At 38.7% G+C, this 25,695-nt stretch overlaps 1 protein-coding gene across 1 annotated transcript in view; it reads left to right on the top strand.

The window, feature by feature from the left end:
* Positions 1 to 25,695, top strand: part of LOC140463387 (proto-oncogene tyrosine-protein kinase LCK) — a 101,546-nt gene that overhangs the window by 17,425 nt on the left and 58,426 nt on the right. Inside the window, exons 2-3 of the mRNA XM_072557261.1 lie at positions 14,845 to 14,942; positions 19,525 to 19,567. Coding sequence (XP_072413362.1) covers positions 14,845 to 14,942; positions 19,525 to 19,567 — 141 coding nt within the window. The remainder of the gene's footprint in view (positions 1 to 14,844; positions 14,943 to 19,524; positions 19,568 to 25,695) is intronic.

Raw genomic sequence — 25,695 nt, 5'->3', positions numbered from 1 at the left:
AATATATGTCCAAACAGGGAAAAGTTTTCTTCCTGAGACCCATGGACTTCAGTTTTGCTGAGACTCCCTGATGCCATACTTGGTAAAAGGTTAACCTTGACGTCAAGAGCCATTCTATTTCATCTCACACCAGGGGTTCAACTCTTTTACCCATGTTTGAAGGAAGGATATAATAAGACCAGGAGCTGATTAGCCTGGTGGAACCTGAACTAAGTGTCAGAGCAAGTTATTTCTTTTCAAGTGCAGTTTGATAGTTGATGACTTGTTGCTGATGTTCAGGAATAGACTGATTCAACATAATTGGCTAGATGAGCGTGAAACATAGAAACATAGAATTATATTAGCAGGAGGAGGCCATTTGGCCTTTTGAGTCTACTTTGCCATCCATCACAATCGTGGCTAATTGTCAAACTCAATAGCCTAATCCTGCTTTCTCCCTATGACCTTTGATCTCATTCTTCCCCAGTGCTACATCTAGCTGCCTCTTGAATACTGTTGTTTGTACACAGGACATAGCCGAACAATTGTCCAAATTGCTGGCTGGATGCTTGTATTGTAACTGAACAGGGACAGATGGTTTGGGGTCCAGCTAGTTCAAGGGAACAAATCTTGAGGACAATTGCTGGAATGTGATAAGGGCCCATAGCCAATATCCAATGCCTTCAGCTGTTTCTTGATAGCACATGAAGTGAATTGAATTGGTTGAAGACCTACAACTGTGATACTTGAGACCTAAAGAGGAAACATAATTGATTATCCACTTGACAATTCTAGTTGAAGATGGATGCTTCAGCTTTATCTTTTGTACTGATACACTGGACTCCCCCATAGACTCCTTCCGGATGAAGGGCTCCTGCCTGAAACGTCAATTTTTCTGCTCCTCAGATGCTGCCTGACCTGCTGTGCTTCTCCAGCACCACTCTAATCTTGTCCCCCATAGCCATGTCTGTTACATTCTGTTTTTGCTATTTGGCATGCAATTAGTTGTGCATTGTAGCTTCACTGGGTTGACAGCTCATTTTTAGGTATACCTGATGCTGCTCCAGGCAAGCTCTCCTGTTTTCTTCATTAAATCAGAGTTGGTTTCACAACTTGATGGTAATAGTAGAGTGAAGGAAATGCTCATAGTAGCTTGTAAATTATAGTTTGAAAAATTTCTGTTGCTGCTGATGGTCCACAGTGGCTTATTCTCAAATGGAGAAGTAATGAATCATCAGTCAGAAGTGGTTAGGAATGTGATATGTAGTAATCAGCAGGATCAGGTATTCAGTATCCTTGTCATGTTTGGCTTGATGTCATGGTACTTTATAGAATTTGATGTCAATGTTGAGGACTCCCAGGACAACTCTCTCCTAACAGTATACCACTGTGCTACTTCCTATGGTGGGCAATTTTGCCAGTAGGACTAGACATACCGAGTGATGATAATGGTGTGACTGCGAGATGATTCTGTAAACATGACTATATCAGAATATTGCTTGACTAATCTGTGGGACAACTCTGCTAATTTTGGCACAAGACCCTAGAGTACTTTTCAGTGTTAACAAATCTATGTTTGACATAATCCTTCATGGTTCTTTGGTTAATGTTGGCTCGTCCGTCCAAGTCATTGCTCTCTTTAAACATTGTAGTGGTTTGATGCAGCTGAATGGGTTACTGGGCTATTTTAGAAAACAGTAGGGCTTTTGAATCATGTAGGCCAGACCACATTAGGATGGCAAATTTTCTCTCCTAAAGAACATCAGGAAGGAGACTATAGGGGAGTCCAGCATATCAGTACAAAAGATAAAGCTAAAGCATCCACCTTCAACTACAATTGCCAAGTGGATAATCAATTATGTTTCCTCTTGAGGTCCCAAGTTTTTGTGACAATAAATCTTAGTCAAGTGTCATTAACTTGTAATTCTAAATTTCACCATCTGCTCTTTTGGGTCGCAAAATACTGTTTCAAGGGAGTAGGTGAACTGCATTTTGAGCCAAGTGACATTGCTACGACATCACCAACTCCCAATATTTAATTCTCTTTTGAATTCTTTGGTGGTTGCGTAAGATTTTACAGCATTATTTTGATGAAGTGCAGGAAAGTTGTTCTTGGGTCCTAGCCAATATTTATCTCACAATCAACATCACAAAACAGATTATCTGGTCACTATCAGATTGCAGTTTGTGTGAGTTTACGATACACAAAATAGCTCCTGCATTCCTTATACTACCACATTGTCTACAAAAAATATAAAATGCAATGAGGCATCTAATGACCATGAAAAGCCGTATCACACTCAAAACAGTAATTCTGTCAACCAGAGTTAGTGTATTGAGTCTGATGTAGCTCTTCTTCAAACCCTTAAAGGACTCTCCATTTGTAACTTCATTTCTCTCACCACAAATGCTGCCAGACCCATTGAGTTTTGATAGCCCTTTTCTAACATTAGCAGTGTTTTGCTTTTATTTAAGATGTAAAATTAAATTTGCTTGCTGGGACCAGGATAATTACTTTAAACTGGCTGGGTTGTTTAAAGATACAATTGTTTATCAATTTCTCCTCATATACATTGGGACATAGCTTATCATCTCCAAATGATCTGTCAAACATATGAATGATATGATCATCAATGAGCTTATCAGTTCTTTTTTCCCCATTAATGGTTACTATGGAAAGATCTTGGACTCTAAGTACTGTAGATTTTATTTGCAATTGTTCTGCCACAAACAACCTTCAAGACTCATGCTATATGTTTCACAGCAGGAAGCACGTTCCTAAATATTTTGTCACATTTGTTTTAAATGCTGTCAGGTTGCAGCCAGTTTGAGATCAAACCAAATAAAACAACACATTCGTTGTGACATTTACCGAGATGTGGGATCGTGGGAGTCCAGGCCTAATGGTGCAAGATAAAAATATATATATTGGACCTCAACTGGTGAACTGGGTTAAAATCATAGATAAATGTTTCTTAACCTCATCATTTGAGGGAGGACTCAGCTACTGTGCGAAATTCTGACATGGACAAGAACTAACCGTCATATGCAAGCAAGCATTCTAGTCTATCAGGAAGAGCTGGTGCAAAGGAAGATTTTCTTCCTTATGTTAAATGCTTCAGAATTTGGAAGAAATTAGGTGTGTTTAAAATTGATATTCTGGATAAAAGGGAAAAAGAGCAATTCGAAAAGGTAAGTGAAATGGAAAATAAGTCTGGAAAATGTATGATGTATTCCATAATATCAAATGTACTGCTAATGGTAGTACTGTTTTACTAACTAGTTGTGAAATAGCTTGTTTCCTTCCTTCGATCTCTGGTATTTGGATGTGCCTGAAGTTATTTATTATGAGATGCAAATGAAAATTCTCCCGACTGTATTTAGAATGAGCGAATTTAAGATCAATTTACCCTTTGTTGAAAAATAATTTGATCACTCCATTCTCCTAAAAGGGCATCCCTGCATGTAATATGAGGAGAACTATCTTGTGATTTTGCTGGTGCAAAAATATTTTTCAAAAGTTTTTTTATGGTGCTTTGATGTAACTAGTATATTTCATAACCGAGTGTCGTACTGACATAAACTGGGGCGTAAAGCAGATGTTGGGATGCACAACCAGCACTCAATGACATTTACAGACTAGTAGAAGTATTTGTTCGATCCTGTTTTTAAAAGTTAATTTAACCTATTTATCTGTTAAACTTTGCATGTGCCATTGATATCTGTTGCATTTTTGATTGTTCACAAATTAGCCTCCAGTTGACCCCATATTTTGGGTGCGCAATGCTGTTTTCATTCTCCGGGTTGCAGTGGTATAAATTTAAATTATTATGTTTCACATATTATTATATAAATTATTTAATTGTCTTATTTGTAAAGTTATACCATAAAATTTTGAAAGCTAAACATTGAATATGTATCTTATTTCCACATGGATTTAGTACTTTATTAAATTCCAATGATTGGTTCTTAAATACCAAGCTTCTACCTGAATACCTCTGAGATACCAGCAGTGTGAGCACCCAAAGGAATTTTTGACCTTTTAGCCACTGAATATGGACTATCCTCTCACACCATACAAAATATTTCCATAATACCTTTCATTTGTACCTGCCAAAGTATATTTCGCTTGACAGTTTTTAAAACATATATATATATCTTTATCTTACTCCATTTGTAATAATTGCAGTTTTTCTTCTTTGAAATTCTCTTCCACTTACATACAGCCAATTCCAATTCCACTAATTCCTCTCTCAGCTTGTGTACATGATTTAGATCTTTAGAAATGAACAGTCTGTCTTGGCTTTGATTTTTTTGAGTGATATACGCTACTTCTATGGCACCTGCAAAGACTGAATCTCACTTAACTCTGTTGTCTACTAAACTTTTTACACATAGAATCTTGATGCTGAACGTTTCATCCTGACCTTCTCCTCTTTTATAATTTTGCTGAAGTAAATTTGTGTTTAGGAACAATAAACTAAGACACGTTCTTTACATACATTATATCTTTTTTTAAATATGGGGAGCATTTCTAATTTTTTTGAAGATTTTAATATCTTTTCAGAGTTCTCCATAAGTTTCCTTTCGTTATTTGTACTATCATATTGTTTGATAATCAAATATTAACATGAAGCAATTTGAGTAGTTTTAATTAAAAAATGTCTTTAAAAAGAAAATAAGAACATATAGATGACAACCTTGATTCAGTGAAAGCGATGTCAACTCTGAATCAAAAGGTTGTAGGCTGAAACCTCTTCACCAGAAAGAGAGGCAAACAATCTGAGCCGACATTTCAGTGCAATACTAAGGGCGCATTTCACGGTCAGATGTGTATTCTTTAAATATACAAAGGGCCTACACCTATTTCAGGTTTCAATCTGGGCCTCAATGCAAGGGCTTTTATTAATAAAGTGGATGGTGAGTTTCAGGTGTGGAATGTTCTACTGGATTCTTCTCACCATGTTGGATATTTAAGGGCATGTTTCGCATCAGTAAAATAATCACAGAGCCATCAAAGCTTTAAGTGAGAATATCTTGTATTTTGGCATGAACGCGTAGAATGTAGATTTGTATGCACACCAGAATCTGAAGATATAATCCAGACATTTCAGTATAGTACTGAGGTTTGGAAAGTACTAACTTCCAGTCACAAGATTAAAACATGGCCCCCTTTGCTTTCTTCCAGCACTATTTGAATAAGGGCAGGGGAATTCTTCTGATGTCTTGGATAACATGTATCTCACAAACAATACCAAGAAAACTGATTATCCAGTTATTTATCTCATTGCTTTTTATGGATTCTTTTATATGGAAATTAGTCACTGCATTTTACTGCATTGCAACACCACTTTGGCTATGATATGTTTTGAGACTTGAGGTTGTGAAGGAAATCGCATGGATGTAAATGTTAATTTGGTACATATTTCAGTGTGACCTAATTACCTAATCTCAAGTTTATTGGAATCTCACAGAAACATAAAGAATAGCTTCATTTTCAAGACTTCAAATGATTTCTTCTTCATTAAATCTAATTATAACTTAATTTAACATTAGGCAATGGTGTAAAAAGGAGATCTCGTTTCTTTGCCTCTGAGCTAGAATCTTTGTGTTTAAGATCTACTCCAGGATATAAAAGGCAAGGCAGATGTGTTCATAATGCAGCCAAACAGTTTGAATATCAAATTCCAAATCCTTATAAATTATGATGACAAGCTATCAGAGCAGGATCAAAAGCCTGGTTAGCCAGGCAACAGAAAGAAGCTGGAGTCTCTAATGTCAGTGTCATGGATGACCAGTGTGATTCAGGTTGGTGCTAACTCCACATGGTTCAATCCCCATTCTGGCTAGAGTGGATTCAATACCTGCCTTCAGTGGTGGAGGATTTGCTGCTGTGAGTTGGACCTACCTTCAAGCAATGAACTCAAGGAGGAGAAATATGTATAAAGTAATGATAATGAATTAACCAGATTATCATGTCTAATTTTCCTTTCTATTTTCTCCAAAACATGGCAATAGTATATTCAATGTTGCCCATTCTATGACATTGGAAAATGGCTTTGATAGATTCAGGAAAGTTATTTTTCAGTCACTTCTTTTCCTCTTCATTGTCTTTACCACACTTGTCAAATATATTAAACTGAATTTCATATTGTACTCACCTTTTGTTTCTTGTAATGAAAATTATTGATAAATACTTTGCAAACTTAGCAATAGGTTGGTTTATAAAATTCATCGCTTTTTCAGTGAACCCGTTTTGAGCTTTGCATTAATGGTTTTACATTCCAAGGTGTTTGCTTTTAACAAACATTTGAGTTCTTTACTTCTTCTGTAAAATTCCCTGTATGTTCCAATCTTTAGTTGTGGAGTCATATAGCACAAAAACAGGTCCTGCAGCCAGCCATGTCTATGCCAACCAACCAGTACCAAACTTTACGAAGCCCATTTACCTGCACTTGGTCCTGTTATGCCTTGGCATTTTAAATGCAGTATTTTGCTGCACTGTTTAGATGGTGAAGGGTCTGTCAATGGTATGTTTATAATTTGGAGAAAAGTCAGATATGAATGTATGTATTTCACAGCACTAGACAAGAGAGAGTGAGACTTTTCAGGTTAAAGCTAATGTGGATCGTGATGGAGCTAACGTGCTTATTTTTGGTTTTTTTTGTGGTTTAGAGAATAATTAATAACCTTCAACAGATTCAATAGATAGGACATGATGGGGTAAATTATGTGTGATCTGTGGAAAGAGCTAACTTGATGAGATGAATGTTTACTTCTTGACCAGGGTGATTTGTTTTCACGAGCCACTGCTTTCTTAAGAAGAAAGATTTCTAAGGATATTATTAGAATGAGCAACCTTTATTAAGAAAAGGTTGCCTGCTGAATGAAGACACCTTTAAGACATTCTTCATAACGTCCACTGAAGAGACACCATTTTCTGCTGTAAAATTGGATTAATCCAGATCAGAAACTGTAATTCAAGTCCTCTTGTTTTCATATGAAAAGTTGTGCCTGAAGTTTTACCTATCGTTCTCTTTTAAATACTGGTTGATTCAGTAAACATTTCTAGTATGTTCTACTTATGTTTTGATGTATGGCACTCCAAATCCTTTTATTTACATTTACTCGTAAATAAATTTCTCTTGAATCATTGTACAACTGAAAGTTACTTCCCTAGACCCCACACAATGAGAAAACCAATCAACTAATTACAATTCAAAAATTAATCTAAACATGTTGTTTTTAGGAATTTTTATTCTCTAGCATTTTTGTTATCTGGTATTGTAAAAATGCAGTTACTTAAATGGAAAGTTTTTTTCTAGGAAGGGTGGGCAGTTCAAATACCATAGTAAAGAGCAAAGTGAGCTTTTTAAAGACACAAGTGTAGCATTTAAACAAAACAGGAAACCTGCCTTTAATATCAGTTTTCCAGCCAGCTTGTTTTATGATTTAAATTTGAACTAAGTAGTTAGTTAATGAGACAAATGTCTCAGTAATGTGGTTTACTTAGATTTACAATGTGCTGTGAGAAAGCCACTTCACAACTGCAGGGTTTAAAGCATCATTACTAAATAGGCTTACGGAAATTCAATCAAAGACCAGGAGATATTTGAATCATTTTTTAAAATTGATATCACTTCTGAAAAAATACTCAGAATTGATGAACTCTAAATGGTGAGATTTTTAGGTCAGTAGTTGGATTTTTACCACTATGGAAGAAAACCATTTTAGTGAAAGAAAGCAGTGAGGACTTTGTGACAAACACGAGGCACATTTCTGAATATAAGGAATTGTGAATTGAGCAAGCTTGAGTAAATTGTTGAATTTCAAGAACTTGGTTCAGTTGAGAAGGCGGTTCATATTTTGATGATATGATCCATTTTCAGAAATATACAATTAGTGACATCATTTGGATTAGGATATGTGAATCCTCTGTGCAGGCAATGCTGCTTTACCTTGTTGTTTATCAACTGAGTGAATGCTGTCTAGTTGGAATCAAAATGCCAAAAACAATTTAAAAAGTGTAGAAGTGAACAAATGTCTTTACAATGATCTGTTTTTATGTGTAACTTTTAGAGTTAAAAAGGGAGAAATTCTGAATTTGGAAATGGTCTGGGGCAACTAGTATCTCAAAATTTAAATTGCATTGAATAAATAAATCAATAATACAATTGCCCATCTGATGTGAAATGTTTTTTAGATTAGATTAGATTACTTACAGTGTGGAAACAGGCCCTTCGGCCCAACAAGTCCACACCGACCCGCCGAAGCGCAACCCACCCATACCCCTACATTTACCCCTTACCTAACACTATGGGCAATTTAGCATGGCCAATTCACCTGACCTGCACATTTTTGGACTGTGGGAGGAAACCGGAGCACCCGGAGGAAACCCACGCAGACACGGGGAGAATGTGCAAACTCCACACAGTCAGTCGCCTGAGGTGGGAATTGAACCCAGGTCTCTGGCGCTGTGAGGCAGCAGTGCTAACCACTATGCCACCGTGCCGCCCGTTGTTTATAGTTTTAACTGTGTTGGTAAATACCTTGTTCGATATGATCTGCGATCATACTGGTACTGAAATCATATACCGCATTATTAATTTGTATGGCAGGCTGCATATCTTTTTGGTTTGACAGCAATGACCTATTAGGGGAGAATAGTACACTGCATAGTAACATCTTGGTTAAATGCTAACTTCACCTGCAATAAGCTAGCTATTTCATACTGCTACGATACACGATCAACATGGGTGGTATTCTCCTCTAACAGGATGCTGCTGTCCTGGTGTCTGCTGAAGAATTACATTAGCAACAAATTTAGATCATCAGTTGGTCTCACAGTATGAGCACACCATCATAAGCTAGATACTACTTATAATTACAGGCAGAGCCTTTTTTTTGTGAACAGAAAAAACATATCTTCGAGTAAACAAAGCTTGAGGGACAGTCATTCGCTGGTATATTCCTCATGGCAAATCGTTGATCAATCAGAGTATTGAATTTAAAATTAAACAATGACAGTTAACTATTCCTTAGTGCATTTTCCAAGGAAATGCCTCTGTCAAACATACTCCATTTGTCAATTAATCAGCACCTTCTTCCCATGCCACATAAATTGTTATTCCCTTTGAGATTCCCTTGGTATTCTTAAGATTTTGTCCTGATGTGTGCAAAATGAGAAGCTTGTCCATTTGTCTATTTGCAATGCTCAAGTTATGTATGACCAAGCGAGTATAAACAGAAGTGCGGCAAACTTCTGGTTATTATTGGTTATATATCGTATTCTTTAACAAATTCTGTATTATGGACTTAGTTTTACTTTTATTTGGATGCATGGAGTGACATTTACTATTCTATGAATATCCAAAAAAGCATATATATTTTAATCAATTTGGTGTCAAATGGTCATGCTTTTGGATAGAGAGCTGGTTGGCAGAAGGGAAGCAGAGAGTTGGAATAGATGTGGCAGGAAGTGATGAGTGGGCTGCTGCAGGATTCAGTGCTGGGACCCCAGCTGATCACAATATACATTAACGATTTGGATGAAGGAATTGAATGCAGTATCTCCTAATTTGCAGATGACACTAAGCTGGGTGGCAGCACGTGCTGTGAGGAGGATGATAAGAAGCTGCCGGGTGACTTGGACAGACTGGCTGAGTGGGAAAATGCAATATAATGTGGATTAATGTGAGGTTATCCACTTTGATCACAAAAACAGGAAAGCAGATTATTATCAATGGCAGCAGTTTAGGAAAAGATGCAACAAGACCTGGGTGTCATGGTGGAACAATTGCTGAAGGTTAGTGTGCAGGTGCAGCAGGTGGTGAAGAAAGCTAATGGCATACTGGCCTGCACAATGAGGGGATTTGAGTATCAGAGTAAGGATGTCTTGCTGCAGTTATACAGGGCCTTGGAGAGGCCACACCTTGAGTAGTGTGTGCAGTTTTGGTCTTCTCATATGAGGGAAGGACATTCTTGCTGTTGAGGGAATTTATCAAAGGTTCACCAGATCCATTCCCAGGATGGCAGGACTGTTATATGAGGAAAGACTGGCTTGACTGGACTTGTACTTGCTAGAATTTAGAAGAATGAGGAGGTATCTCATAGAAATATATAAAATCCTGATGGGACTGGACAGGCTAGATGTGGGAAGAATGTTCCCGATGTTGGGGAAGTACACAACTGGGGGTCACAGTCTAAGAATAAACAGTAAGCCATTCGGGATTGAGCTGAGGAAGTATTTCTTCACTCAGAGTTGTCAACCTGTGGAATTCTCTCCCACAGGAAGCTGGACGTGGCCATTGCAGCTAAAGGGATCAAGGGATATGGAGAGAAAGTGGAAATGGGTTCCTGAGATCGCATTATCAACCATGATCATATTGAATGGTGGTATAGGCTCAAAGGGCTGAATGGCGTCCTCCTGCATGTTTTCTATGTTTATAATACTCAAATCTGAATGAACTCAGAACTCTGATGAGGCAGATAGGTTTTTTTTGTGTGGAGTTATACTCATTTCTTAATTGCAATAATTGCTGTTAAAACCAGATGTGGAGGATTAAGAATCAGCTCCCCTCTTTTAGACACCCTTCAGTTTGCTTAAATAAAGATTTTTATGACTTTTAGCATGCATCATGTTTAATTAAAAATAAATTTGCTAGTTCTAAAATGAAGGAGTCAGTTGCAATGTTTTTTTAGTGAAAGAAAGATAAATATTATTGCTTATTAACCCTGGAACAACAATATAATACAACATCAAACATGCTCACAAACACAGGTATGAAGTTTAAAAAGAGGAGTCTCAGTATTGAGATTACAGTTGTTTAAATTATGACATATTCTCTGCAGTGGCAACATTTTAAAGACAACTTTGAGTTCTCATTCAATGGATGTTTCTGTTTACCAGCAGATAAACAGGGAGAGACAGAGAGAAAAAACCTTCCACTTCTGCTGTTATAAATCTATCATCCTTTTTTTTTCTGCTGTGCCCAAAAATAGTTCCTAAAATACCATTCCTGTGTGTATTCCTGTATCTAACTTCATTGTTTCTTCCAACTGGATAAACAATAGGCTAGACTTACATTGCATGATGTGAACATTCAAGAAAGATGTGACTGAAACAAGAGATACACATCTAAGTGACTACATTTAGTTAATTTGATAAAATATTAATTTCAATTTAGGCTGATTCTTATTTATTGAGAGCTCTATGATGTTGCATTACCTTTGAACAGGTTATCATTACAGTCATTTGAAGTCAGTGTTTTTCACTTTTTTAAACCATCTTAGCTCATGAGAAGTCATATGTATTAAAATAAGATGATGAAAGTTGAAAACGTACAGTTCATTTTTACCGCTATCATAACATAAATTTAGTATGAGACCAGGAGAGCATAATATGCTAGCGAGTTTTGAGAAGATTTGTAGCTCAGGTTGAGGTTCCAGAGGTCGGTTTGCTCACTGAGCTGGAAGGGTTATTTTTCAGACGTTTTGTCACCATACTAGGTAACATCATCAGTGAGCCTCCGGATGAAGCACTGGTGGTATGGCCTACTTTTTATTATGTGTTTAGGTTTCTTTGGGTTGGTGATGTCAGTTCCTGTAGTGACATCATTTCCTGTTATTTTTCTCAGGAGGTGGGATCCAATTCAATGTGTTTGTTGTTAGAGTTCTGGTTGAAATGCCATGCTTCTAGGAATTCTCATGAGCGTCTCTGTTTTGCTTGTCCTAGGATGGATGTGTTATCCCAGGCGAAGTGGTGTCCTTCCTTATCTGTATGTAAGGATACTGGTGAGAGTGGGTCATGTCTTTCTGTGGCTAGTTAATGTTCATATATCAAAATACCTTGCAAGAACTGTAACAAACACTACATTGGACAAACAGGCAGAAAACTAGCCACCAGGATACATTAACATCAACTAGCTACAAAGAGACATGACCCACTCTCACTAGTATCTTTACATCTTGATGAGGAAGGCCATTCAATGTATGTTATTTCACTACAACTGTTCTCAGGGGTAGTCAAAAGTTGACAAGCTGCCTGGCTTTGTGTCTGCACTCAACTGCAAGGTAATGTCCCAAATGGATAGAAATTCAAGAATTCTATGTCAACTGTTTAACATACATAGGATAATATATCTGCATATCGTGTTGAAGAAATGATAAATTAATGAGATTTCTACAATGTCAGGAAATCTGTGGGTGGAAGCTTTCCAGGGCTGCGTGCCACCAATTTCTGATATATAAGTCATGGAAACTGGAAACTCTAGTTCACTACTTCTTCCTTTGGACCTCCATCTTGGACACATGGCATCAGTGCCTCTGGGCGTGTTCGGGCAGCAGCTACATGAATGTCATAAATACCAAAATTGGCATCCAACATGTCCCAGCCTCTTCGCAACCATCCACTTCGATCTACTTACAGTGTGCATCTGCACTTTAATGCTACACTTTAGAATGCATTAGCATCTCTTTGTAATGCTGCTGCAAGGACTCTTTGCACACGGGGCAGGCAGCCATCTCACCGCCTGGATCAGACTGCATCTCAAGGCTGCTTGCTTGTGTTCTGAATGTTCACTCATTTTGCATCCACCTGAATATTCATGGCATCCCTGCATGAGCTTTTCCCCTCAGCCAAAGGCTCACAGTACTGCTGCAGCATCTTGCATTTTAATCCACTGCATGTGTTACAACCAATTGGCCATGTCCGCGATCAAGTGTGGGGACGCAGCCTTCAGTCAGGGTGTTCTAGAGCAGTGGGTCAAGGGGCTTGGGTGCAGTCAGGCATCTGGTTGGGTTGGTGACAGTCAGGGTGCCTATACCTCTTCAGTTCAGGACAGTGGAGTCACGGTCAGCCCTCTGGGTCCAGTGCTGGAGAATCATGTAAACACACTTAGGAAGTTTTACAGATATCAGTTTGGTCATTCATTGTTCAAGGATGTCTGTTAAGTTGCTCAATAAGGAGAATGTGAGGACTGCAGGTGCTGGAGATCAGGGCTGAAAAATGTGTTGCTGGAAAAGTGCAGCAGGTCAGGCAGCATCCAAGGAGCAGGAGAATCAACGTTTTGGGCACAAGCCCTTCTTCAGGAATGAGGAAGGTATGCCAAGCAGGCTAAGATAAAAGCTAGGGAGGAGGGACTTGGGGTAGGGGCATTGGGAATGCGATAGGTTGAAGGAGGTTAAAGTGAGAGTAATAGGCCGGAGAGGGGGTAGGGGCGGAGAGGTCGGGAAGAAGATTGCAGGTCAAGAAGGCGGTACTGAGTCCGAGGGTTGGGACTGAGATAAAGTGGGGGGAGGGGAAATGAGGAAGCTGGAGAAATCTGCATTCATCCCTTGTGGTTGGAGGGTTCCTAGCCGGAAGATGAGGCGCTCTTCCTCCAGGTACCATGTTGCCATGGTCTGGCGATGAATGAGGCCAAGGACCCCCACCCCCTCTCCGGCCCCAAATTCCACCCCATATTACTAACATCTTTGTTTTGAATTACTATGGTTGTGTTTTTGGTTCAACTTAATTAAAAAATTTACTGAATGGGTGGGTTTATATAAAAACAAGATCTGCTATTGGTGAATACAAAAGTGAGGTGCGCAGCAGGGAATTGCATGAGAAAAATTACTAGAGTTCATGAAATCCTCCAAAATTGACAATACCTGACTTGTGTTTACTGCTTTTCAGATAAGGTTTTCCTTTTGTTTAGTGATACACAGGCAAGCTTTTCTTCTCTCATTTTTCAGCACCAAGAAGGTGTGGAATATTTTATTATTAAATTTTCATGTAGACCATTTAAAGTTTCAGTCATTTAATTGAGTTGATATTCAAGAAAGATCAATTCGGTCTTAGCTTGGTTCTACTCTAATTTCCTGATGAAGGGCTTTTGCCCAAAACATCGATTCTCCTGCTCCTCGGATGCTGCCTGACCTGCTGTACTTTTCCAGCACCACACTCTCAACTCTACTTTCCAGCATCTGCAGTCCTCACTTTCTTTTACTCTAAGTTTCCTTCTTCTGGGGAAGGTTCTGATTGTGTTGGTTTATGTTCTTGGAACAAGAGCCTCCTTGAAAATGATCATCTGTGAATCTAAGTGATGAATACTAGTAATCTGAATGACTATTGTCAGTAGCCATAATGTGGATGCGCCAGTGGGGTGGACAAGTTAAAAATCATACAACACCAGGTTATAGTCCAACAGGTTTGTTTGGCAGTACTAGATTTCAGAGCACTGCTCCTTCATCAGGTAACTTGTGGAGCAAGGTCATAAGGCACACAATTTATAGCAAAAGACCTCAGTGTCATGCAACTGATACAAGATATTGAACACGCCTAAATTGCTGTTATGTGTTTCATTTTTTAGAATGGGTTGCAGGTTTCAGTTCATTTATATTTAAATGCCAGAACTCCTTTCCAGTCACATTTTTGAGATAACTCGAGATTTCTTGAGAATGTGACTGGAAAGAAATTCTGGGATTTACTTATTAATGAACTGAAACCTGCAACCCATTGTGATCCTGCTCCACAGCTACCTGATGAAGAAGCAGTGCTCTGAAAGCTAGTACTGACAAATAAATATAACTTGGCATTGTAAACAGGGGTTCGAGCCCACATTCTGTCCCCATTTGGAAATGATGCTGTTTTTAATGGTCCCTGCTACAGGTTTGAATTTCAGAAGGTGAAAGATTAGTCTCATCTCTGGCCCAAATGATTGAACAACCATTGTTAAGATTCATGCATTAATAACTGCCATTTGGGTGAAGACATGATGGATGTTAGTTGTTGTGAGATTTTAAGTTGTTGAAAAATGCATTTCTGGTGGACTTTAAGTTTCACAAAATTGAGATCAAGTTGATGTTCTGTTTTTTCTGTTTCAGAAAAAATGGGTTGTGCCACCAGCAGTGTACAGGGAAGGCATAGCTTTACCCTCAAGGACCAGACTAATCAGCTGCCCGGTGAAACTACGCCTCAGCAAGTGAGTAGAACTACAACGTGCTCCACTTTTACTCAGACTTTTAAAGGAAAAATACAGAAGAGTTTAAATAATAGCAGAGAAATACTGAAAATGCACAATGGGTCAGTTAACATCTAGAAAAAGAAGATGGATGAGTTACAGTGCTTTTCTTTTAATAACTCATGGGTCTGGGTATCACTGGCTGGACGGGCATTTATTGCCGAACCCTAGTTGCCCTCGAGAAAGTGGTGGTGAGCCACCACTTGAACCACTGGAATCCATTACTGTGGATTGACCCACAGTGCTGTTAGGGAGCGAATTCAGGATTTTGACCCAGTGACAGCGAAGGATTGGCGATATATTTCCAAGTCAAGATGGTTAGTAGCTTGATGGGGAACTTGGATCTGGTGGTGTTCCCATGTATTTGGCTGCTCTTGTTCTTCTAGATGGAAGTATTTGTGGCTTTGGAAGATGTTGTCTGAAGATCGTTGGTGAATTTCTGTGGTGCATGTTGTAGGTGGTACACACTGCTGCTACTGAATGTTGGTAATGTTGGTGGATGTTTATGGATGTGGTGGTGTCTAGCTTCTTGAGTGTCATAGGAGTTGCACTCGTTCCGCAAATGGGGAGTATTCTATTCCAGTGTGTTGAAGATTTCTTTGTCCTAAGAATTAACCAATCATTCCTCTAAGAACAGTGCATTGTGGTCCTGTGTTTTCAGCATTTTTCATTTTTTTGAAATAATCTTTTGTTTTATATTCATGTCATTTCTCATCATTATTACTTCAAATTAACAATACATCAGCATGGCTAATATTCTGTTAGTATTAATAGGTGCCTACATTGGTTCAGAAATAGCATTCTTGCTTTGAGTTAGACAGTTGTGGATCCTAAACCTTACTTTGGCATTTTGTATTCTGTCCACTGCAATTTTGAGAAAAGACTACATTATAAAACAAACAAATAAATTTTTAAACTGAAGGCGACTGCCAAACAGCCCATGCTGCTCCAGCAAAAAAGCCGAGCAGTTCATCAAGCATTCTGACCAATGCAGAGCTAGTAAGCTAACATCTGATGAATTGGTCAACATTTAATTCTCAATCAACATCTCACACAATAAATTAACTAGACGTTGATCTTATTCTGGTTTACGTGATGTTGTGGCTTATGAGCCTGCCTGCAATCCAAAATGATACTTCAAAAGTGCTGTGATAGTTGTAAACAATACCTTGAGGGTGTGAGAGTACTACAGTATATGTAAATACAATTGATTTCATTTTGTTATACACCAGCTATTGTATTGGAGGAAAGTAGACAGTAGCGTTCTCAAGGATCAGTGCCAGATCTTTTTTTTGCTTGATAGATTAAAATTACGTGGATATTGGGACATAGTGTAAAATTTCAAAATTTGCAATAATTCCAAATTATTGTGTGGCAAATAGTGAGGATGTTAACATTCATAGAGCCATACATATGGAAACAGACCCTTTGGTCCAATCAGTCCACGCTGAACATAATCCAAACTAAACTAATCCCACCTGCTTGGTCCTGATCCATATCCCTCCAAAAGTTTCTATTCATGTACTTATCCAAATGCTTTTTAAATGCTGTAACTGTACCCACATCCATGACTTCCTTAGGAAATTCATTCCACACATGAACCACCCTCTGTGTAAAAAAAGAAATGTCCCATGTATTTTTTAAAATCTTTCTCCACTCACCTTAAAAATGTGCCCCAATGAAATGAAATTTCCCATCCTGTGGAAAAGACAGTTACCATTGACTCCATCTATTCCCCTCATTATTTTATAAACTTCTATAAGTTCACCTCTCAACCTTGTATGCTCCAGTGAAAAAAAGCCTCAGCCTATCCAGCCTTTCTTTATAGTTCAAGCCTTCCATACCCGGTAACATCTTAGTAAATGTCTTCTGAAACCTCTCCAGCTTAATGATATCCTTCCTATAACTGGGCGACCAGAACTGGACACAGTATTCCAGAAGATGCCTCACCAATGTCCTGTACAACCTCAACGTGACTTTCCAATTTCTGTACTAAAAGGACTGAGCAAGCGTGCCAAACCCCCTTTTTAACTACTCTGTCTATATGTGACATAAACTTCAAAGAATTGTGTACTTGAACCCCTAGGTACCTCTGTTCTACAACACTATGTAAAGCTTTCCCATTAATTGTATAAGCCCTACCCTTGTTTGTTGGATCAAAATAAAATACCTTGCATTTCTCCAGATTGAACTCCAAATGCCCCAGGCTCGAAACACTTTGCACCTCTTAGTGTTGTATGAATAAGGATTGAGACATTTTCTTTCCATTCAGTCACAGGACATGGGCTTTGCTGCCTGGGCCAGCATTTACGTTCCATCCTGAATTGTTAAGAGTCAACCACATTGCTGTGGGTTTGTAGTCGGCCAGATTCCCTTCCCTAAATAACAAGTGGAATCAAATATATATTTGTAACATTTAACAGTATTACATGGCTGACATTAGACTAACTGCTTATTGTAGTTCAGATTTCACCATTTGCCAGGTGGGAATCAAGCTCATGTCCAAGGGTATTAGTCTGAAGTTCTGGATTCCTAGTGTAGGGATAATACCACATCTCCAATACTTTGACAAAAAAAATCACAAAAATAATTCATTATCACAGTTAAAAAAATTCTCACACTTGTTTTCATAGTGCGTGTTTAGCGAAGAGCTCAAACTCATAAGTGAATTATCTTGAGGTTTTTGTTTTGACAAACAGATAAGTTAGACAACTGTTAATTTTGTTTGAGTAACATCTTTAGGTCGTTGGATTAATTTTATTTTGTGATTTATCTGTAAGAAATTTGTTTTAGACCTTCCCAAATTCTGCACCATCTTCTAAAAATGTATGGGAGAATATACAATTTTCCTGTGACCCTCTGTTAGATCTCACTGCGGTAATGTGTTGAAAATAAAACTATTCTCAGAGCCAATACAAAAGTTGAAGATTGTAAAAAGTAAGCAGAATTCCTCAATTTTCCTGACTGTCAAACCAAGGTGTTGACAGAAAGCAAGGGCCAGGTTTCTGTACTAAACAATAATTATTACTTTTAAAAGTAATGAGACTCTAGCAACAGGTCAACAATTATGAAAAATAATCACTCTGCCAGTTAAAACTCTAACCCCCCCGCCCCCGTTATACACCTCCCCAACACATAGAAATGCACATACAGGAAGAAAAATAGATGTTATGGGCAGAGGGAAAACAGTCTCTAATTAATGAAAAGTCATAGCTTTCAGCAGCTGCTGAAGGGAAAATAAACTGTTTTTCTTTCTTCTTTAAGTAGCTTTTAGCTTTTACTGAAACAGAACAGAAACAGCTCCTAGGCTGGTAGAAATCCTGTTCATAGCCCCAATCTGTTCAGATACCTGAAAATCAATCACATAGTTGATGGCATGTGGAAGGCTTTTGTCAACAATAACTGACCACAATCCACATATCAATCAGCTATCTGTTACTGGCTGAATTTCCATTTGTTCACACCCACGCCCCAATTTGGTCTGTAACTTTGTCGACTACAAGAACCAGCAGCTCTGTAAACAGTGCAGCTTGCTTCTTTTCAAAAACATACAGTTGTCCTTCAGCAACCCTTAGTTTTAAAAAGTTATTTTTGCATTTCAGTCCACAATCAAAAATACAGAAAAATAAAAAGACATTTCCTAATGGGGATTCCAACCTCAGACAGAGCGCATGTGTGTTTGCAACTCATCCCAATCTAAACAGAAATTAGACTGAGGTTGGGAAAACAGAAGAAATTTATTTTTTCCTCCAAGAGAAAGAAAAAAGCCCTATGACCATTTTGTTTAATCTAGTGAAGATATTTGATCAGCATAAAATAGGGGCCCTCTTCTTTTCATTCTCCATTACAATTATAAATTTTAGGAAATGTCATTTTTTTGGATAAAATTAATATAGAAGAAAAATATATTACTGATATTTCACCTTTTTTTAGGTGAACTGCCTAAACCCTCAATAAGTATTAGCCTTGATAGCAATTTTGGCTTTGAATCAGCAGACTATAGGTTTCAGATGCAGTCTGTGTCATTTGATCACAACACCAGCACAAGCCTGCTTTCTCTAGTAAAATATGTTGTGGTGTTATTTTAAAAAGAGCATGGGACCTTTCTCCAGTGTGTTGACCAATATTTATTTCTCAACTAGCACACTTAAACAGGTCATCAACTCATTACACTAGTGCTATTTGTAGGATGTTTTTACGGAAAAAATGGCTGCTACATTTCCTGCATTAGAACAGTATGTTCATTACAAAAGTATTTCATTCGCTGTAAAGTAATTTAGGATATCCTGAGGTTGTGAAAAGTGCTATACAAATGTAAATTCTTTTTCTTTCTGTCTTAGTACTAGATTATCTTTTGCCTGTCAGTGTTTTAGCATTAGATACATGTTTGCACTACAATAACTGCCTGTAGATTACTTTGCCTTACCATTTTGTATCTGAAATACCAATTGTGCTCCTGGAGATTCTGGTTTATTTTGCTTTCTTTTAATATAAAATAATTTACTGAGGAACTCTCCCATTAAACTAATTGCTTATTTTGCAGGTGCAGTTTAATAATCAGACTTCATTAATCGAACACTCTCAGGGTAAGATTGTTTTTCCTTTCTTTGTGCACTGGGTGCAGTGGATGAGGTTACTATTGAAGATAAAAATGGCAATGGGGGTCCCACCCACTAATTGGAGAATTGGTGGGAATCCTACATTGCTTTTCTCAGGGAAGCATAATGCAATTACAAGGTAAGCATTCTCTTAGACTCAAGGAATTATACAGTCATACAACACAGTAACAGACCCTCGGCCCAACCCATCCATGCTGATTATGGTCTCTAAACTGACCTCATCCCATTTGCCTGCATTTGGCCCATATCCTTCTGAACATTTCCAATCCACGTACTTGTCCAAATGTCTTTTAAATTGTGCTAGCATCTACCACTTCCTCTGGCAGCTTGTTCCATATAATTACCACACTGGGTGTGAAAAAGTTGCCCCTCAGGTCCCTTTTAAACCTATCCCCTCTCATCTTAAACCTATGCTCTCTAGTTTTGGAATTCCCTATGCTGGGAAAAGACTTGGACTATTTGCCTTATCCATGCCCCTCATGATTTAATAAACCTTTATAAGTTCACCCCTCAGCCGTGTATGCTCCATGGAAAAAAGTTCCAGCCTATCTCTCCTTATAACTAAAACTATCCAGTTTTGGTAACATCTTTGTAAGTCATTTTTATATCCTTTCCAGTTTAATAATATCCTTCTCAATAGCAGGGGAATCAGAATTGTATGTAGTACTTCAAATGTGGCCTTACCAATGTCTTATATTACCATAACATGATGTCTGATCTCCTGTACTCAATGCTCTGACTGATGAAGGCAAGTATGCTAAACGTTGTCTTCATCCTCCTATCTATGACACCTCTTTCAAGGAGCTATGTACCTACACCCCTAGTCTGTCTGTTTGACAACACACCCTATGGCCCTACCATTAACTGTGTAAGTCCTGCCCTGGTTTGTCTTTCCAAAACGTAACACCTCGTATCTATCTGAATTAAATTCCAACTGCTATTCCTTGGCTCACTGGCCCAGTTGATCAAAATCCCATTGCACTCTGACAAACCTTCTTTGCTGTCCACAATACCACCAATTTTTATGTAATCTGCAAAATTACTGACCATGCCTCCTACACTCACATTCAAGTCATTTATTTAAATGATGAACAACAGTGGACCCATCACCAATCCTTGCAACACACTGCTGGTCACAGAACACTAGCACTCAACTACCAATCTCTGTCTCTTACCATCAACCATTCCAGCTCAGCACTGTCCCCATGACTTGTCCAACCTGCCTGTCTTCCTTTCCACCTATCCACTCCACCCTCCTCTCTGACCTATCACCTTCATCCCCACCCCTATTCACACATTGTACTCTTTGCTACCTTCTCACACCCTCCTCTCTGACCTATCACCTCCATCCCCACCCCCATTTACCTATTGTAGTCTATGCTACTTTCTCCCCACCCCCACCCCTCTCATTTATCTCTCCACTCTGCAGACACTCTGCCTCTATTCCTGATGAAGGGCTTTTGCCCGAAATGTCGATTTTCCTGCTCCTTGGATGCTGCCTGAACTTTTGTGCTTTTCCAGCACCACTCTAATCTAGAATCTGGTTTCCAGCATCTGCAGTCCTTGTTTTTACCTTCTTACCATCAAGCCAATGTTGTGTCCAATTGGCTAGCTCTCTATGGATTCCATATGATCTAACCTTACTAACCAGTCCACCATTTGGAACCTTTAAAAAGGCCTTGCCAGAGGTCATACCGATAATGTCTATGGCTCTGCCTTCAACTATCTTGTTGGTCACCTCTTCAAAAAACTAAATCAAATTTGTGAGAGATGATTTGCAATGCACAAAGCCATGCTGACTATCCCTAATCAGTCCTTGCCTTTTCAAATGCATGTAGATCCTTTCTCTCAGCACCCCCTCCAACAATATACTTACTAGTGGCGTCAGGCTCACCAATCTGTAGTTCCCTGGCTTTTCCTTGTAGCTTTTAGACCCTTCAGTCTTCTACTACCTCATCCATGACTGTTGATAATACAAATATCTGTGCAAGGGGCCCTACAATTTCTTCTCTAGCTTCCTATAATGTCCTGGGATACATTTGATCAGGTCCAAGGGATTTATCTAACGTTATGCGTTTAATGACCTCCAGAACCTACGAGTCTGATATGTGGACTCTTTTCAAGATATCACTATTTGCTTCCATGAGTTCTCTCGCTTCTATATCTTTCTCCACAGTAAATACTATTCCATAGAATAGAATCCCTACTGTGTGGAAACAGGCCCTTTGGGCCATAAGTCCACACCAACCCTCTGAAGAGTAACCTACCCAGAACCATTTCCCTACCCTATTATCCTATATTTATCCCTGATTAATGCATCTGATCTAACATCCTTGAACACTATGGGCAATTTAACATGGCCAATTCACCTAACCTGCACATCTTTGGATTGTGGAAGGAAGCCAGAGCACCAGGAGCAAACCCACGCAGACATGGAGAGAATGTGTAAACTCCACACAGACAGTTGCCTGCTACTCTTACCAATGTTACAAGTTACTCTTGTAGGATCTCAGCTATCTCCTGTGGTTCTACACATAGATGGCCTCGTTGTTCTTTAAGTGACCCTATTCACCCTCTAGTTACTCTTTTGCCATTAATATATTTTTAGAACTTCTTTGAATTCTTCTTAACTTTATTTGCCAAAACCTCATCATGTTGCCTTTTTACTCTCCTGATTTCTCTCAATTGTACTCCCATACTTCGTATTCTCCTCAAGGGATTCACTTGATCCCAGCTGCTTATAACTGATATAACTCCTTTTTCTTGACCAGAGCCTCAATATCTCTAGCCAGCTAACATTTCCTACTCCTGCCAGCCTTGCACTTCACACTAACAAGAACATGCTGGCTCTGAGAACTCTCATTATCCCGCTTTTGATAGCCGCCCACTTGCCAGGCATCCGTTTACCTGTCAACAGCCTCTCCCAAACAATTTTTGAAAGTTCCTGTCTAATATCATCAAAATTGCCCTTGCACCAATTTATAACTATAACTGTGGACCACGCTTATCCTTTTCCATAAGAATTTTGAAACCAATAGACGTATGGTCACCAGTATCAAAGTCTCTCCGACTAACATCTTTTCTCCTGCCTTATTTTCCATGAGGTGGTTGAGTTTTGCCCCTTCTCTAGTAGGATCATCTACCTGATGATTGAGAAGGTTTTCTTGAACACACTTAACAAATTCCTCCCCATCCAAGCCCTGAACACAATAGCAGTCCCAGTCTATTTCTGAGAAAATTAAGATCCCCTACCATTACAAACCTATTATTCTCACAGCTATCTGTGATCTCCCTACATATTTGCTCCTTAATTTCCCACTGACTGTCAGTCCCATCAAAGTGATCACCCACTTCTTATTTCTCAGTTCCACTCATATAGCTCCACTGGATGATCTCCCAGGAATATACTCTCTCAGTACTGCTGCCATGTTTTCCACAATCAAAAAAGCCACTTCCCTTCTTCTCTTGCCTCCCCTTCTATCCTTTCTATAGCAGCTATCCTTCGGAACATTGAGCTGCCAGTTCTCTCCCTCAACCATGTTTCTGCAATAGCTATAATATCCTTGTCCCATATTCCCTAATTCATTTGCCTTACCTGTTAGGTCTCTTGCATTGAAATAAGTACAATTTAATTCATCAGTCTTCTCTCATTCCTTGCCATGCACTTAACAGTCAACTGCACCTTTAACAAACTAGTGGATTTAGGGAAAAAGAAAGCTCTTATCTTACCATTTCCTTGTTGCTGTTCGCCCTCCTCAACAAAGCCTGGTATTCCCCTCGGCCCGCTCCTGGATATAACCAGCAGTATTTTGACCATAAGGCAGCCACTTGCACAAATGGCCAGAACAAGACACAGCAATGTCTCCCACTCCTACTTGCTTAAACCTATACACGTAGCTCAACTTCCGGCATTTACTCCCTCTTGCTGGTCATAATCTTCACTCATGGTATGGTTTCACATTAGATTTATATCCTCGTAGAATAGAGCACCTAAGAGCTGCTGGGAAACCAGCTCTCCATTATCAGCTTTGCAACCTGGTGTGATGGCAATTGCCAATAAGGGACTGGAAACTTCACCAGGGATTATCGCAAGATGCTTGGAAATAAATGTGTGAGGACAGTGTGTGGGTTGTGGGTGTTAGCTGGTCTGGAATTCCACCCAATATTCATGAAACTTGTGCTCCTGCAAATATTATTGCATTATGATTACAGTTATGTTAAGTTTATCATTGGAAAATTATCTGCTAATATTGTCCTTCAAATATTGTCTTTCAAATGTACAAAGCACTGATTCATAATTTAATATATTTCCATTTGTCTTATACAAGGTAGAATTGTAAAATTCAGCTACTGAAAAAAGTCAATGAGATTAGCAAAGTCAGTCATGTATACTGGAAAACTGATGTGAAATGCATGACTAGCTTCTTGTAGATGCTGCACTGGTTTGGGAATCTGAACCATGACGTAAATCATCACAATTTTGCTGGATTGCTTTTGATAATCTTGGAAACATAATGTTTTACTTCAAGGCATAATTTAGTGGTTCTGTCTCATAGACAACATCAAATGTTTCTTAATGTTATGCCAATAATTTCCTGCGATTGGGCTAGCCAAATTTTATTTGTTTTAAGATAATGTTGTTTGTGATAGCAGGACAGTGTGAATCATAATCAGTAAATACTTTAAATTAATCCTGATGTTATGGTCAGCAGTCACTGCCAATCCAGAAAAAAAGGAAAACAAATTAAAACAAATACTCTTTGTATCATTAAGTTTTGCTGCGATAGTCATTTAACTATTTTCTAGGAAGCACTCCAAACAAACTTATTGCTTCAGGATTCTTGGATACATTTATTCAGTTCAGTACCCTGAATCGTAGTAATTCCCTGTCTTTTAATTGCAGGGAATACTATGTTTGGTAATTTATGTATATGTATTATTAACATTGATGATTGGTTATGTGCCTTGGTTATCTTACACTTACAATCTTGCACAATTTTTTTTAAACATTATCCTGTTCAGAAATGTCATAACATAATTCTGGAGCACCTGGGTCATGAAGTCAGGTCTTCACAAGAGCTGTCTTGTAATCTTGGGTGTCTCAAAAAGCGAAGGGTCAGGCATAATCTGGGCACTGTGAACCCTCCCTGATCATTCTTTCCCAATTTCACATTTATTTTTTCTTCTCCTTTTGTTTGTCTGCAATGATCTTTATAAAAATAGCAACATGCATTTAAATTATTATATCCTACTTGGTGCATCCTATTCAGTGTGGAGATATGCAAGTGTGCGACCTGCACCTCTGACTCCATTAATTTCCATGGGGTCAGGACAAAGTCCTTGCTCTCTGTATCAATGACAGCTGACCATTGAAGTTGTATATAAGGTGCTTGCTGTTAGTGAAGCCAACAAAAACAGAAACCGCACATCAGTTCTGGTAGAATCTGTGCAGAGAAATCAGGTCAGAATTGGATGCAAACCATTAACTCTGATTTCTCTTCACAGATGCTGCCAGAGTTGAACTTTTCCAGCAATATCTGTTTTTGTTTCTAATTTCCTGCACACAGTTCTTTCAGTTTTTGTTAGTGAAGTTGATCTGTCCAAAGGTTAATGTGCAAATGAAAGGGTGCTGAAAACTGCTCTTGGTGGCTTACTTTGTCAGTGAAGTAAAAGTTACATCTTCAACCTGATTTCAAGGACTTCTTTAGAGGCCTTCTGCATAATTTCAGCCAGGAGAACTTCACCAAGGCTCCTGAGACAACATCTTCCAAGCCTACGACCACTACTTTGGATCTAGAAGCACAAGAGCGACAAATACATTACATCACGATGAGCAAAGTCCCTTCCAAACCACTGACCACCCTAACAGGGAAATACATTGCCATTGTTTCACTGTCACTAGATCAAAATCCTGGAATTCCCTCCCCAATATCACTGTGGCTGTTCCTACAGCAAATGGAGTGTAGTTATTCAAGAAGGCAGCCCATCACCAGCTTCTCAATGCCACTATGCATGGGAAATAAATGCTGGCCAAGCAAACACAGTCCATATCCCTGATCGAATGAAATAATTTTCAATTCCAATGTTCAACAGTT

Source organism: Chiloscyllium punctatum, chromosome 3 (assembly GCF_047496795.1).
Source record: "Chiloscyllium punctatum isolate Juve2018m chromosome 3, sChiPun1.3, whole genome shotgun sequence".
In the NCBI taxonomy this organism is placed as follows: Eukaryota; Metazoa; Chordata; class Chondrichthyes; order Orectolobiformes; family Hemiscylliidae; genus Chiloscyllium; species Chiloscyllium punctatum.
The sequence above is the reverse complement of the archived record's forward strand: the minus strand, read 5'-3'. Positions and strand labels throughout refer to the sequence as shown.